Source organism: Laetiporus sulphureus, assembly GCF_001632365.1.
Source record: "Laetiporus sulphureus 93-53 unplaced genomic scaffold LAESUscaffold_5, whole genome shotgun sequence".
NCBI lineage: Eukaryota > Fungi > Basidiomycota > Agaricomycetes > Polyporales > Laetiporaceae > Laetiporus > Laetiporus sulphureus.
Window position 1 is genome coordinate 526,059 of NW_024468514.1, and position 15,165 is coordinate 541,223.

At 50.9% G+C, this 15,165-nt stretch overlaps 3 protein-coding genes across 3 annotated transcripts; 1 reads left to right on the forward strand and 2 right to left on the reverse strand.

Annotated features, from left to right (window-relative positions):
- Positions 1-197: 197 nt before the first annotated feature.
- On the forward strand, positions 198-4,814 carry LAESUDRAFT_755872 (uncharacterized protein; the record flags this gene model as incomplete). Its single annotated transcript, XM_040912094.1, has 24 exons — positions 198-1,045; positions 1,109-1,334; positions 1,399-1,409; positions 1,466-1,608; positions 1,667-1,927; positions 1,984-2,006; positions 2,061-2,112; positions 2,174-2,228; positions 2,307-2,425; positions 2,482-2,549; positions 2,601-2,696; positions 2,751-2,809; positions 2,862-2,875; positions 2,926-3,146; positions 3,204-3,309; positions 3,361-3,404; positions 3,465-3,887; positions 3,942-3,992; positions 4,044-4,123; positions 4,176-4,262; positions 4,312-4,355; positions 4,412-4,618; positions 4,686-4,712; positions 4,771-4,814. 24 exons carry the CDS (start codon positions 198-200, stop codon positions 4,812-4,814), a joined length of 3,309 nt encoding a protein of 1,102 aa, XP_040768103.1.
- A 459-nt stretch (positions 4,815-5,273) lies between these two features.
- Positions 5,274-7,632, reverse strand: LAESUDRAFT_711566 (uncharacterized protein; the record flags this gene model as incomplete). Its single annotated transcript, XM_040906844.1, has 9 exons — positions 5,274-5,357; positions 5,390-5,630; positions 5,682-5,796; positions 5,854-6,392; positions 6,553-6,625; positions 6,755-6,908; positions 7,143-7,391; positions 7,440-7,534; positions 7,587-7,632. The coding sequence occupies 9 exons, from the start codon at positions 7,630-7,632 to the stop codon at positions 5,274-5,276; spliced, it is 1,596 nt and encodes a 531-aa protein (XP_040768104.1).
- Positions 7,633-8,800: 1,168 nt separating this feature from the next.
- On the reverse strand, positions 8,801-10,593 carry LAESUDRAFT_645022 (amine oxidase; the record flags this gene model as incomplete). The annotated part of the gene is made up of 5 exons (XM_040903895.1): positions 8,801-8,990; positions 9,048-9,162; positions 9,216-9,850; positions 9,906-10,435; positions 10,486-10,593. 5 exons carry the CDS (start codon positions 10,591-10,593, stop codon positions 8,801-8,803), a joined length of 1,578 nt encoding a protein of 525 aa, XP_040768105.1.
- Positions 10,594-15,165: the final 4,572 nt, after the last annotated feature.

A 15,165-nucleotide genomic window follows, 5' to 3' on the forward strand; every position in this document is an offset into this window, starting at 1 on the left:
ACGGGGCCGGTAAACGGCTTCCATATACATATTTTTGTACATTTGTCATTGTCGCCGTGATGTCAACGCATCATACTGCGGTACATGATTCAGGCCGGGTGTCCAGCACAGTATGCAGCTGAAAATTATAGGCGCATATGTGCAGAAATTCACGTTTATTTATTCAGTCTACGGGACGGACTACCGCAAGTTCAACGATGAATCTCCATGCGCTCCATGGCGCGCGCCTCATGGGTGGTCCCAGCGTCAACTTACCTCCTGTGTCTGGGAATGTGGCGATTTCCATGCAGCACCCGCCCACCACACAGCCTGGAAAGAGGACACTGCGTGGATCCGAGAATGCTGTCCTTGGAGAAGGTGCAATGCAGTCGCCGAAGAGAGTGAAGCTGGAGAGCCCCACCAAACCATTCGCACTTTCCAATCGTAACCCCAGCATGCTTCAATCATCAACTCCACCATCGCCACAGCCAAGTACCGCAGATACTCATGAGATGCTCGCAGATGTTCAAATGAGGATAGATGACGTGCAGACGCTCCTGAAGATGACGCTGCGGAAGTACCCCCAAACGAAAGCAGATTCGACTATGATTGCAAGCTTCAACAAAGAGTTGGAAGAGCTGCGGCTTCGGAAGGAGAAGTGTACCGCTTCCATCTCTAGGTCCGCGCCGGTCGCTCCTCCCGCATGCATCCGAGCAGATGCGACCGTGTCGGCATTCCTTCCTGCTTCTATTCGTGTAGAAGAAGCCACGCAAGTGCTCCCACACGGCTATGTCAAAGCCGGAGTCAATCCTATAGTCATGGATTACTCTGCTGCATCACAGCCAGCCGCTTCAGGATCGAACGTAAGGCTTCCCTCTGCCTACGATCGCGACGCATATCTTCGCGGACTGCGGACGCATGGTGACATCAAGCGAGGTGACACTCGTGATGGTGATAGTGAAGATGATAAAGTGCTTCACTCACTCGACGAGCATTCCGGCGAAGACGGCAATTTCTACGGTCGTGGGTGCGACAGATTTGCGGGTCCTATAGCGCGGGCTGATGAGTATGTCCTGCAAATAGTCGGCTTAGGTTGAGCGCATATACTGACCGTCACTATCTCCTCCAGCATAGACAAGTTCCTCGTCGCTGCCGGAAATGCGGAGCAGTTCGATGGCAATGCCAGCGTCGATGAAGCTCTGGAGAAACTCGGGCTCGATAACCAATACATGCCTTTGCCAGGCATGGAGATTGCGCTGATGCCTCATCAAACGATAGGCGTAGCTTGGATGCTTGGCAAGGAGAAGAGTTCCTACAGGGGCGGATGCATGAGTGACGAAATGGGACTTGGGAAGGTAAATGACATTTGTCATTGGGTCCTGCGCGGTAGATAATGAACCTCCCGTTTTCCCCATATAGACTGTTCAGATGTAAGTCCGGTGGGATCTCTAGCGTGTCGCATGATCTGACTTCACGGATCATGCAGGATTGCGGTGATGGTCGCTAACCAGTCGGAGGACCCGTTGTGCAAGACGAACCTCATTGTGGCGCCGCTCGCCTTGCTCGATCAATGGAAGTTGGAGATCGAGGAGAAGACTAGATGTGATCTGAAATGCCTTGTATACCACGGTATGTGACTAAATGGCACATTACTCAAGAATCGGATATATACAATTGCATCCATCAGGCTTGAACAAGCCGACGAAGTTGAATGAGTTGAAGAAATACGACATCATTCTCACAACGTTTCAGGTGACGTTTTTCGCATTGTTCATTCGTCACAGTTATGCTCATAAAGCGAAGACGTTGGCATTAGAGTGGCCTGATGAAGAGGCTAAGGAGAAGATCGCCAAGCGCAAGGCAAAGAGACAGAGCAAGGTAGACGACTTTATAGACGGCGACTCAGATGACGCACAGACATTCAAGAGGAAGAGGAAGAGCCAAGGCAGTAAGTAACCTTTATCGCAGCCATTCTCAAGCACTATTTTCACACGTGTACATTAGATGGCTTGCTCTTACAAATGACGGTAAGTAGCAGCAAACTTTTATATTCATCTGCCATGTCCCATGCATTACCATAGTGGTACCGGGTGATTGTGGATGAGGCACAGAATATTAGAAATAGGCGTACGAGTGCGTGTCCACGGCCCACGGTAATATAAATTCATTATATACTCACTTTCGCAATACTCAGGGATTTCTCGGGCGGTCACACAGCTTCAATCGAAATACCGATGGTGCCTCACGGGGTACGTCACTGCGTCACCTTCACTGTCTTACCTTCGCTGTCTTGCGGTACGGGGCTGACGGTGATTGCTTCCTGGTAGAACGCCCATTATCAATTCTTTAACCGACGCCTACGGCCTCCTGCGGTTTCTTCGAATCCGTCCGTGGTATGATTGGGATGAATTCAACGGTCACATTGCGAAGCACGAGAAGAAGCAACGTGGGTTTCTGATGAGGCTATGCTTCTGTAGCGTTGCTAATGCGACAGTGACACAGCTACTCTCGCGACTGCTCGTCTGCAGACTATCTTCGTATCGATGCTTCTTCGCAGGAAGAAAGACTCGGTAAAGAGCACATCCGTTTTGCTGGCTGTATGACTCAGTTTGCGTTCACAGATGCTCGATGGCAAACGGTTGATAGAGCTTCCTTCAAAGGAGGTCATCTTGACTAAACTTCAGTTCTCGCTGGAAGAGCGTGATATATACAAGATGGTGCATCGCTCGGAAGGCATCACCTCTTTAGACATGAATTAACTTATTGGCTAGGTCGAGGCGAAGTCACAGGCTATCTTCAACAGATTCCTTCGGGCCGGGACGGTATTAAAGTATGTTCTTGTGTTGCTCGCGGTCGTACATATACTTACCTCCGTCGATTAGAAACTATCATCAAGGTGAAATTACAGGAATGGCCAGCTAGCAGATGTCTCATCACTCTGTATAGTTCTCGTCTTACTTCTTCGCCTTCGCCAAATCTGCTGCCATCCCTGCTTGATCCAAGAAGAAAGCATGGCGTTTGTCACTGCCCATGAGCTGGAGGACGCGAATCACGGCAAACGCTACGAGTTGAGCCGCGCAAGGCAACTAATTTCTCCGGAATTTGTAACGAACATGCAAAACAAAATGCAGGAGATCATGTTGCAGCGCATGGAAGCTGAGAAGCAGGTATGTTGCATCAACATAAGACACTACCACTCAAACTCATCGTGCAACATGCGTTAGTCTGCTGACGCCACCATCGATGATGAAGAGTGTCCTATATGTTTCGATGCTTTCACAGACCCGGTAGTCACTCCATGTGCCCACGTATTTTGCCGCGAGTGCATGAGTATGTGTCGTGTTCGTTCTCATACTTCCGGCTAACCTCATATCCACTCAGCGAACATTTTCAACACGGAGCCCATTGACAACGGCGACGAGAATGTAAAATATAAAGCTGATGAGCGACCCTGCCCTCAATGCCGCAGAACCGTCACAATGCAGAAGCTCTTCTCTCGCGCGGCATTTGAACCCTGCGATGACGATATCGACGGCGGGCCTGCCGACTATACAGACGAGTCATTTGACTTATCAGCGATGTTCGATGCCCGCCCTAAACTTGGCAGGACGCTTAGGAACCGCAAGCCGCAGAAGAGGCGCGTCTATGACTCAGAAGACGACTCGGAGCATGAGGACGAGGATGATGGCCTTAGCGATTTCATTGTAGAAGACGACGAGGATAAGAAGGAGAAATGCGCGCGTCATGCGAGAAAGAAGCGACTGGGAAAGCGCCGCGTGGTCGTCCTGTCGTCGGAGGACGAGCTTGATGTTGAGGACGACGTGATCTGTGGTGCGAAGCCCGACATTGAGGTTCCGCCGGAGCAGATCAAATTGATGCCGCGCTTTCTGCCTTCAACCAAGATGAAGGTAAGCCTCATCTGATTTCTAAGTATGGCCGTGGTCGCTGACGAGATGGTGCAGCATATGATGGAGACGCTTAAGGCATGGGCCGAGGCGCATCTTGATGAAAAAGTATGCACTGTGTCATGCAACGCGAAATTCGTCTGATCGGTGATTCGACAGACCTTGATCATCTCTCAATGGACTCATTGCCTTCAATTGGTATCAGACTACCTGTCCGAGAACGGCTTCTTACATGTCAAGTGTGTGCACTCCTTCTCATTCTCGCTCGCCATTTCTGACGGCAGTTAACAGGTACCAAGGCGACATGAATCGACAAAAGCGTGAGCAGGCTGTTCGCGTTTTCATGTCGAAGGACAAAGCGACAATACTGCTGATGAGGTGTGTCCTGGCTCCTGAGCACCGGAACGTGTACTGACGTCGACACTAGTCTCAAGTGTGGTGGAGTGGGCTTGAATTTGACTCGTGCAAACCGTACGTCGCTTTCATGGTTGCCGCTTCAAATTGGTCGTTGATCGATTTGTCTCTAGGTGTGATCTCGCTCGACCTCGGATGGAGCGAGGCCATCGAAAGCCAAGCTTTCGACCGAGTGCATCGTCTGGGTCAAAGTCGCCCTGTCTATGTTCACCGGCTGGTTATTGCAGATACTGTTGAAGATCGTGTCCTCGCGCTGCAAGAGCGCAAGAAGAACCTTGCAGATGGAAGTCTCGGAGAGGGCAACGGCAAGAAGATTGGACGTGAGTACCAGTGATGTGTTTCTCATATGCCCATCTGTGCTGACGAGAGTGGGTCTTGCGTCAACAGGTCTGAGCGTCCGCCAGTTAGCTAACTGTGCGTATTCAAACAGTTGGTTGGCAAGATGCCTTGCTGATGGTTTTGTCTTATGCAGTATTTGGCCTCGACCATAGAGGAAACTTGCTCTCCCAGAACTGAATGCCCCTCATTGGACATTGAATTGTACACACTGCTGCTCGTTCTGATCAGTTCGGCATGCTCGTTGTTCATGATTTGTCGGAAGTCAAGCCTCCAATCGCAATATTTATCTTGTTCCGTCTTACGTGTGTATCTGATTACTTGAAATGTGGCACTTCATTCGTTGTCTTGTAGCCTTGCTATATGCGTCCTGGAAGTACATGCTAGTGTGCTCATGCTGTGGACTACTGTAGGTTTATGTAGATCTCAGTAAGTCCGTGGAGTGTACACTAAAGTAGCATAAGCGAACCTCGTGATATTCAATCTTAGATGTATGAATATACTGCTGCCTCACAATCCCTGGATCCCACTGACAGTGCTCCTGTCTGAGTGCCCTTTATCATTTCCATATGCTATCACACGCAGTCGTCGAACGAGCCTAATGTCATCGACGAAATTCATGTGCAGATGGCCGTCATCTCAGGCCTTAGCGCAGTTAACCAGATGAGGTCGCTGAGCGTAACCGCCATTAGCGTAAGAATTCTCGGATAATTCATCGCGTGACTATAACACCTCTGCAGTCTACAACGACTGACGACGAGCATTGGAAGTATGAAGTATGCTCTGATTGCTGGCTTATGAGTAGGCACGTTGAACCACAACCACTTCTTCCCCTGCAAATGCATTGAGATGGCAAACTGCCTCGCAGCAATGCTGTCATTCCAGTTTGCTTCCTTTCGCCACTTCTGCTCGAAGCCATCGAGCAGCTGAGGAAAACTAGCGATAACAATGTCACGCACAGCTCGCCAAGAGGCATCTAGTACACCGACAAACCAGCTGTTGAATTACATGAATTGAAATATGTGATGTAATGAGATGACGACTGACCCGTGACGAACACTGACGCTCTCGCCCGCGAAGTGTAGCCTGCCCTTGGCTGCAGGACGGGTCAAGTTCTTGAAGACTTGTATGAATTGACTCGGCCCGAAAAGACCGAAAGCACCTACAGACATACTCCGGTAAGCTACGGCATAGCGCGGAGCTCAAAGAAGAAATGTACCGATAGTGTGAGGGTTGTTCATCCAGCTGAACGGGAAATGGTCCGCCCACTGCTCTCGCAGGAACGCAACGCCCTCCACGGGGTCGAAGCCATGTATGACGGCGAGATCGCGCAACACGATTTCTTTGAGCCTCTCCCCGCTACTGTCGGCGAGAAGAGCGCCCCATCGCACGGCGTCTACCGTCCACGTGTAGCTGACGATCAGAACTGTAGATGGCTGGCTGGTGCCCGCGCCGTAGGACGGATAGACGACTGTGCGCACCATACGGTCGGTGAAAGACTGTCCACCGACAATGGGACCGAACGTCGTCATAACGCGAGGGTCCTCCCACCAGGCCGTCTTGAACTTTACTCCAATCTTAGCACCGGGCCCATCGGTCAGCTGGCGCAACACCATGTTTTGCGCAGGATCGAGGTACGCATCGCTGAGGTCCATAGTCCGCAGACTTGCCAGGGTGCTCGTGTTGATGACGTGTGCATATGACTTGGTCTGTCCGTCTACAAATGTAAGCCTCACGCTCTTCTCAGGCTTCGGATGGCTGACGGACAATATGACATAATCCTTTAGTGCGATCGCTGCGACAGGGCTTTGAGAATGGGTTTGTTTGATAGGGTAGCCGCCATGGCGTCAGCAATAGTCTGAGCGCCGCCACTGTAGAGAAATTAGAAGCGGTCTGCAAAAAGGAGACGGCCGCTTACTCGATGAAGTACCGCTTCAATTCTTCTTGAGGGAACGCGAACGCGAGGGAATCGAGCACACTCTCGGTTAATCCTAGGTCGAATGACCCAGTAGAGTCCTCAAACGTTTCCAACCAATCGACCACAGCGGTCGGTTACGGCATTCGTCCGAGTTTATGCAGCTCAGGCCTCGTGTCACTACGCCTTCCGGACATATACGCACGGGTCGAGTACCTATCATACTGCATCATAAGATCCCACCCGGTTTTTGAGTCGTTCTTGAAGTCATCCGCGATCGCCTGGACAAACGGATCGACAACATTGTCGAAGAGCGTGTCGCAGTTATATTCAGCAAAATCCTCAGGAATGTTTGGAACCTTCCAATGGTATGCTGTAGCGTTTCCGAAGGTGTGGGGTCGCAGGATTCCATTATACAACAGGGTGGAATTGTCGTTCTCCCAAATATAGCTCCCTCACGGAAGCTGGAGTCGTTGGAAGAGATCGAATGTTCGCTTCATGACAGGAGAGTCTGGGAAACGCATGGCGCCGATGTCTTGGAGCAGGCAGGTTACTATTTGAAGTAAAATATACGAGATTGAGGGACGACGAACGTAATAATCGTGTTTGGCATCCGTAAATCTGTATGTGAAAAGCCGGCCTCCACAGCGGTTACTGGCTTCTACGATTTCGCACTGTATTCCTAAAGATTCTAGCATCATGGCAGCGTACAGTCCGCCTACACCTGCACCGATGATACCGACCGTGGCGGATCTCGGCATGGGTACCCACGGGTGCTTGGCACCGACCAGGACACTACGATCTACATTCCCATCCGGTTGCTGAACTGTGCTGACCAGCGTCTGGGGAGCGTGTGCAGGCAACGAAAGGGTCAACGGTGCCATACGCACTGGCAGGTGATAATCCTTGATGACATTCCGACCAAAGTGCGAAAGAGGATCGTGGTAGAGAACCATCTCGTAGGGGCGGAGGGGGGTTGCGGTTGCTGACAGAGACGGTGTGCACAAAATTTATGTGAACGGGCATCCCTAAGTTACGATAGGCGCACTGGGTCATGCTAGTATTCCTCGAGGGATTAGACATAACGACTAGCGGATTCAGCTCTGCGGTGAGCTTAAACGGGACATTTCATGGAATCTTCAACGCATTTCCCGCATATACTCCGCATCGCAACGATTATAGCCAGAAGAACCAGCCAATAGACGCGGAGAATAACAGAACTCTCGACCTCGTGTTTCATGGAACACCTGTCCAGGAAATAGAAATAGTCATGAGGCGAGGCCTGCCAGACTACACTTCACAATCGAATCGATATCGATGCCGTTGCAATATCCTCCAGATGACAATCAGGAGAGAAATGCGTTAACTTTTATAGCCCCATATCGAAATCATAAGCGTTGCGAGCAGAACTCGCACCTCTATTCATATATACCGGTTCTAGGAGCCTCCGAAGGTGTTCGGAAGTCCCTGAACGGCTTTGCGACCATAGTATATCATAGAAAACTCAATCCAATCTCGTATGACAAGCATGCGGCTCTGACGGCGGGGATGTGATGGAGCATCCTGAACACCTGGCAAAAGAAGGCGGCCTACCGTCCTTTCATTCTTCGTCTGACTGAACGACGTCCAGTCGCGTGCCACCTGGGCTATTTGAGCATTTATGCGTACGGATTCCAGACAAGTTGCATCATGCAAAGACGGCTGGTCCGATGAGTATCTGCGATACTATCAGGGATGACGACACGCCGTTTATTTTCGCCGAACATAATATTCTGATGTTGTCACATGACTGCAGAATTGATGGATGTGTTCACCGTTCTTCTAGCTGTCGCATTGAGCCATGATGCGGTACAATAAAATGAGGAAGTGGCCAAAGTTAGTGATGATGAACGGGCGCTATCGACAAGAAAAGAAGCGCCGAAATGCATATCGACGAACATGGTCGTTATCAGCCTGTGCACCATCGTAAAGTGGACATCTTCCAGATTCCATCGATCATCGGTCAACGATGAACACAGTCACACTTCTCGCGATCGTGCAATGTATTCTCATAGAGCAGATGACTGGAATACATCATGTATCACATCGAGGATGTTGAACAAGTCATCTCCCTTCCATCGCGGTCTAGGACGGATAGCAGAACGAGTTACATGAACCATCGTTGAAATCACCTATCTTCTAAACCGCACGTCAATTGCAAGATCCATCATCAATGAATATATCCACTCACGCAACAAGGCCATGAGCAACGTCACGCTGATTGCTTCGGCTTCTGGCGCTGCAGATAGTGCGACATAGCAATTTGCCTCAGCATGATAGTATCATTGCAATCTTCGTCGGGTCCCCACAATTTCTCAAATTTATCCAGGAGTTTAGGACGACTCAAGAGAAGTATCTCGCGAACAGCTCGCCAGGAGGCGTCAAGTGCACCGACGACCCAGCTATCGCGAGATTTGAATTAAAAAACAACTCTAGCAGAATGAGAGAATGTAACTTACGCATGACGAGCACTGACCATCTCCCCACCGAAATGCAGTCTATCTTTTGCCGCTGGACGAGTGAGGTTCTCCCAGACTTGTGTAAATTGGCCTGGACCAAAGAAGCCATATGCACCTAACCCAAATCACGGTCAGCAGTGACAACCAATGCGGATTGATATGACCTACCCATGCTGTACGGATTATTTGTCCAGCTAAAGGGGGAGCATTCCACCCACTTGGACTTCAGGCACGCCACGCCCTCCACAGGCTCGAAACCATGCATGGCCGCAAGATCGCGACACACAATCTCTTTCAGCTGATCAGAGGTGGAGGCTCCGAAGAGGGAACCCCATCGCAAAGAATCATTCGTCCAGGCATAGCTTACGATGAGGACAGCAGACGGCGTGTCGGTGTTCACGCCGTACGACGGATAGACGACGGTCCGCACCATGCGATCGGTGAAGGACTGCCCGCCGACGATGGGTCCGTACTTCTTCATTATCTTAGGGTCCTGCCACCAGGCATCCGTGAACTTCACGCCGATCTTGGTCGCAGGCCCGCAGGTTAACTCGCGCAGTGCCGTGCTCTGATCAACGTCAAGGCCGGCACGGCTGAGATCCATCGCGCGCAGGCAGGGGAGTGTGCTGGTATTGATAACGTGTGCATAGGGCTTGGACTGGCCCTTCGGAAAGGAAAGCCGCACCGTCGTTTTCCATGGATCGGGGTCTTCTACGAGCGAGATTGCCGTCACACTGGCTTTGACAGTTGGCTGGTACTTCAGCTGACTCTTCATGGTATCAGTGATGACTTGAGAGCCACCGCTGACAAGAAAGACAGGATTCAGCAAATAATTATGTAAGGAAAAGCAGGTCTCACTCGATGCAATACCACTTTATATCCTTGACTGGGAATGCAAAGGCTAAGGAGTCTAGGACGGCCTCTGAAAGCGCTTTATCGAATGATCCCGTAGATTTGTCAAATGTCTCCAACCAGTTGACTACAGAGATCGGATAGGGCATCATGTTCAGCCGGTCTAGTTCAGACTTTGTGTCTTCACGATTTCCAGACATGTACGCGCGCGTCGAGTACTGGTCGTATTGCATCATGAACTTCCAACCCGTGTTCGTATTGTTCTTGAAATCCTGAGCAATCTTCTTAGCAAACGGCTTGATCGCGTTGTCTACCAGTGCATTCCAGGTGAGATTATCGAATGATTCGGGAATTTTGATATCCCAAGGCTTTGGATATGAGCTGGCTGAGCGGCGAGGTTGTAATATGTTGTTGTAGAGCAGGGTGCTGTTGTCGTTCTCGAAGAAATACTTGTCCTTGGGAAGCTTCAATTGTTCGAAGAGCTTGAAGGCGCGTGCCATCATGGGCGTATCCGGGAAGCGCATTGCGCCCACATCCTACAAAACATCGCTTAGGGTTTGGTTGTGAAATAGGGTCAATCACGTACGTAATAGTCATAAGGAGTATTTGAGAACTTCTTCGTGAACAGCCGACCTCCAACGTGGTCCGATGCTTCAAGCACCTCGTACTTTATAGCCAAAGACTCCAACATCATCGCGGCGTACAGTCCGCCTACACCACCGCCAATGATGCCAATCACTGCATCTTCCGGCATAGGCACCAAGGGACCTTCCGCAGAACTCACGAGGAGGCTCCTGTCTACCGTCTCTTCCTGCTGCTGCAGTACGCTGCCGAACACGTGCGGCAAGTCAGGCAGCCCGATGGGTCCGTGCCAGCTACGAACGCGGTCATGGTATCCATCGATAATATTGCGACCATAGTGAGAGAGTGGATCGCGGTAGGGAGAGTCGCCGTGAGAAGTTGTCATGGTTTATTGGTCTAGAGATGAAGAGGTACTGCAGCTGCTGGCACAGACGAATCTTGAGGTACTTATACAAGTGACTATCCCTGGTGTGCAGCAGCCGGAGATCACGCTAACATTCTGCCGATAAATAGGCAAGAATGACTAACGGAACCAGCTGCGCAGTGTAGAGAGCCGTATATTGCATAGCGCCCTCGACGCGTTTTTCGCGCGAATGCTGCTTCACAGAAGGTGGTCTGAAGAAGCAGCCAGGAAACAACATGTGTCCCACCTTGCTGTTAGAAGCAACGAGAAGCATGGAAATGTGTCCTGAGCATCGCTCAACACGATGTTCATGAGGCGAAACATCTGTGAATTCATCGTGAGTAGACGTAGAATCTTCAATGTTCATTGGATACGACTCGCACGTAGGTAGGTTCTGGGATCCAGAAACCTCGAGGAACTTCTTGCGTGACTTTTCAGCCACCTTCCATTAGAGAAGCAAATGCGCATGGCAAACCTGACTTTGACCATGACACGAACATCGCACCCATGCGGACAAGGCGGCTTATTATTCCATCACATCTTTCTGAACCGTATCCACTCATGTCCAATCTCAGAAATCTGTATTTGTGAATGAGCGATGGCAGGAGATAGCTAGTGCAGCTTGTATGAATGAAGGAAGGGAAGTCAGAGTATCTCATGAGCACTAGATATGCAGAAGCCTACCAGACGGTGGTCTTTGTGCGTTGAAACACCACAAACGAAGGAGCCTGCTTCCGTTCACATTAGGCGGGAAGTCCAACGATTCACATCGGATCGTTGAGATGACCGATCTCGAGTCTTGTAAGGGCTAAATGATTTTAAAATTAGCCGAAGTGTGCTTGCTACAATAAGAGCAAAAGAGACTACAGTACTGGAAGCGATGTTCAAGACATTTTCAGAGTTTCGTGAGTCAAAGTTGAGTCAAAGACCCCCTCCGAAATACGATGTGACGCCAAGATACATTCTCTCGTCAGTAGCTTCACCTGTGTCCTGGCCGACAGCACATCACAGGCCGTAGTGAGAAATATTGTTGGGAGATTCCAGCACAAGCCTTGACACCGGGAGCGAGGTGATAGTTAAGCGCTCATCCAAGCTTAAAGATTAACGGGCGCTACTAACTCAGGCGGCCATGACATGCACTCGTGTAAGAAATTGTTACTACACCGTACATTATATCCACTACGTAACTGCTTGCCCACATTTCTACAACTACAGACGGCGAAGTCATTAGTACAACCCTAGAGGCAAGTTAGTATCGTCGACCTGTGGTATCAGTAGAACTACAACACGACATGCGAATGCGATGAAAAGAGTCCAGTGGGTCGTGCGATATTGTGCTGGTATGAATCAAATGATGCACGATGAGGATCTATGGGGGTATGCAAAAGTGATGAATCTAGTCAAAACTCGAGACTCGCAGGGTCGGTAAGGACTTGAGCGGTTGTTCCCTAAGGGCATCGAGTGGCATAAGCTTGACCATGGATGCTCGCTTCATTAGTACGATGATGGTCCCAGATTGATGTCCTGGCGTGTTCCCTCCTACATTGCTTGGGATCACACTGAATGAAAGTATGGCCCAAATATCGTTGCATCGGCCGTGGGCTGACACCTGTCAGGCTGTAGAGGAAATTGCCACAGCTGAGAGGGCATCTAAAAGGTCGTTCACCGAAGGGTCGACGACCGGGGTATCCGCTTCGGAATTGATCACGTAAAGCCATTGGGCAGCATTTCTTCCTCCAGATATCCTTAATCGCCTCCCTGTTCTCCGGGTATCTTTCCCAGGCGCGGAAGGAGCGTGCTCGTACAAATGACCCTCGTCGCCTTCGCCTTGATCGTCGTCTTCCTGCTCTACTTCTTCTCGCACCTGGCCTGCTCCGCCGTGGTCCGGCTCTCCGTCATCAGCCACAGTCTTCTTTCCAGTTGAACTGCCTTCCACAAACTCAGGCGGTTCCCGATCATCATCCCAGTCCTGCTGAGCGTCTGTTCTTGCCTTCCCCTTTCCCTTCGCCGACTCCATAGGTGGACTAGCCATCTCACTGAGAGCCTCGTTGAGCGCGGAGAGATCATTCAGAGGACTCTGAACGGTTTCATTCGACTGCTCCAGCGAGTTGACTCCATTGTCGAAATCGTCATCAACTTGTGCATCAGGGTGAGCCAAGGTCGGTTCGAGGCCGAGAGCGTTCAAGAATTCCTCCACGACCGCTTCAGGAGCAGTCTGATAGGATGCAATGTAGCCGTGGTCGTAGCCATCCTCCTCGTACTCCTCAAAGTCAGGCAGCCCGTCATCAACCGGAGGCAGTTGCATCGTGTGCATTTCGGGACTCGGTGCGGGGGATCGGTCGAACCTCGGTATTATGACCTGACGAAATGGTCAGTGGTTTCGTCGAGATCGATCATTTCTAACGGTTCTCACCACTTCTTCGTCATCTTCAAACATTGATGGGTCAAGTTCGCTGGGACTTGTCGCTGAGCTATCGTCCTCATGCAGGCTGGATGAGTTGCCATTGTTGCTGTTCTCTGCCTCCTCGGTCTCGTCTTCGCGTATCTCTTCGCTCCGATCGTGGGATCTTGCCGACTGGTCGTTCATCTCATTCGGTGCAACGTTTTCCGTTGCCTCTGTGCGAGACAGGTTGACCTCGGAGGTACTATGTACTCGATCAACGATCTCATGCGCTTCAGGTTCCTGCCTAACATCCGCGATAACTGCTCGGTCTCCATGGTCGCTCGTTGTTCCCATTTCACTGCCGAGACAAGATCGTGCGTTGACCTCGTCCCTGCCGATGTCTTGCACAATCTCTGCTGGCAGTGGTAACGTCGACGCCATAGCGGTTTCATACGATACATTGATATTCCCGGTGTGCTCATCGCTGACAGTGGCCTGCGCCTGAAGTTGCAACTGGACCATTGCGCTGCCATGGTCCAAAACTTCCGTGACCGGGTCGCCTATCATTTGTGTTGTCTGTGGGACAGCAGCAGCGATGGTGGGTAGGTTGTGTGATACTGTCGGTCGTGGATCAGCATGATCATGCATGCTGACCACAGGTATGTCGAGCAGGTGTTGGGGAGCGGGAGATGTAGATGTGATTGTAGTCTGATTCTGTTCAACCTGGAGCGTCCATCTATGAACACCACTTGACAGACAGCATTGCAATAGCTCACCTCTTCCGACATGCCGACTTCGTGGCTTACAGGTTCTTCAACGCACCAGGAAATCTGATTGGATGAGCTTGTGGGTAGGTTTGCAGAACCTTGGATAGCGTCTGCGGCAGCGGTCGCGACAATGTGTGGACCCTGTGAGGCATCGTCTATGAACACCACGCGACAAATAGCATTGTAATGGAACCGTTCACCTCTTCCAACATGCCGACCTCCTGGCTTACAGGTTCTTCGATGCTCCAGAAAACCTGATTGGATGAGCTCGTGGATAGGTTTGCAGAACCTTGGATGGCGTCTGCGGCTGCGGTCGCGACAATTTGTGGATCCCGCTGAGGCATGGTAATGTCTAGCATGTCTTGGCCGTCATGTGTGTACTGTTTCGTTGGCGACATCGTAACTTCCTGTCAAGCACGTCAATACAAGGGTAATGCGATGTGGCCACACTGTTAGAGACTCACATCCACAAGAGCCGTCTCATGCATTGTAGCAGGCACGTAAGTTGCAAAGGTGGACGGGGATACATCGCTGATGTCGTTTTGTTTCGAGAAAGCAAGATTTCGTGGTCTACTATATCCTGTGATGATACATTCCGTCCCAGGAGCGGTGCAGCTGGCCTCGAGACCACTTCGGCTGTATATTGTGGCACGCCACTGGACGTCGTACGGGGCACGCCGTACACAGTGCCGACTTCTCGCAGTACCACGGCCTTCCTTCTTGATAGTGATGATGCTGGCCGCGTGCTTCAGGTGCGATCGTTTTGAAGGAGCAACAGCCTCGCGAATGGAAGCCGGCATACAGCAGTGCCCCCCGAATACGTCGTGGCGCCGCTCGTGGCGCTTGATCCTTAACTGGAGTAGAGGGATATTGTGGGAGATCTTAGGGTACCACGCGCTCAGACCGGTGCTGTGATGGTGATCTAGTATAGCACTCACTTTCCGCCTGTACGTAACATGCCAGTCCATCATCTCAGGGAGATCCCTCGCGAGCTCTGGCGTCCGCTTGCGCTTCTTTGGAAGCAATACGCGCTCCTGTCGACTCGGTCGTCCATGCCAAAGAAGTTCACGAAGGGCGATCTGCCGATCCAGCTGGATATCCGAAAGTGGGAATTTGGCACCCAAAGGATAA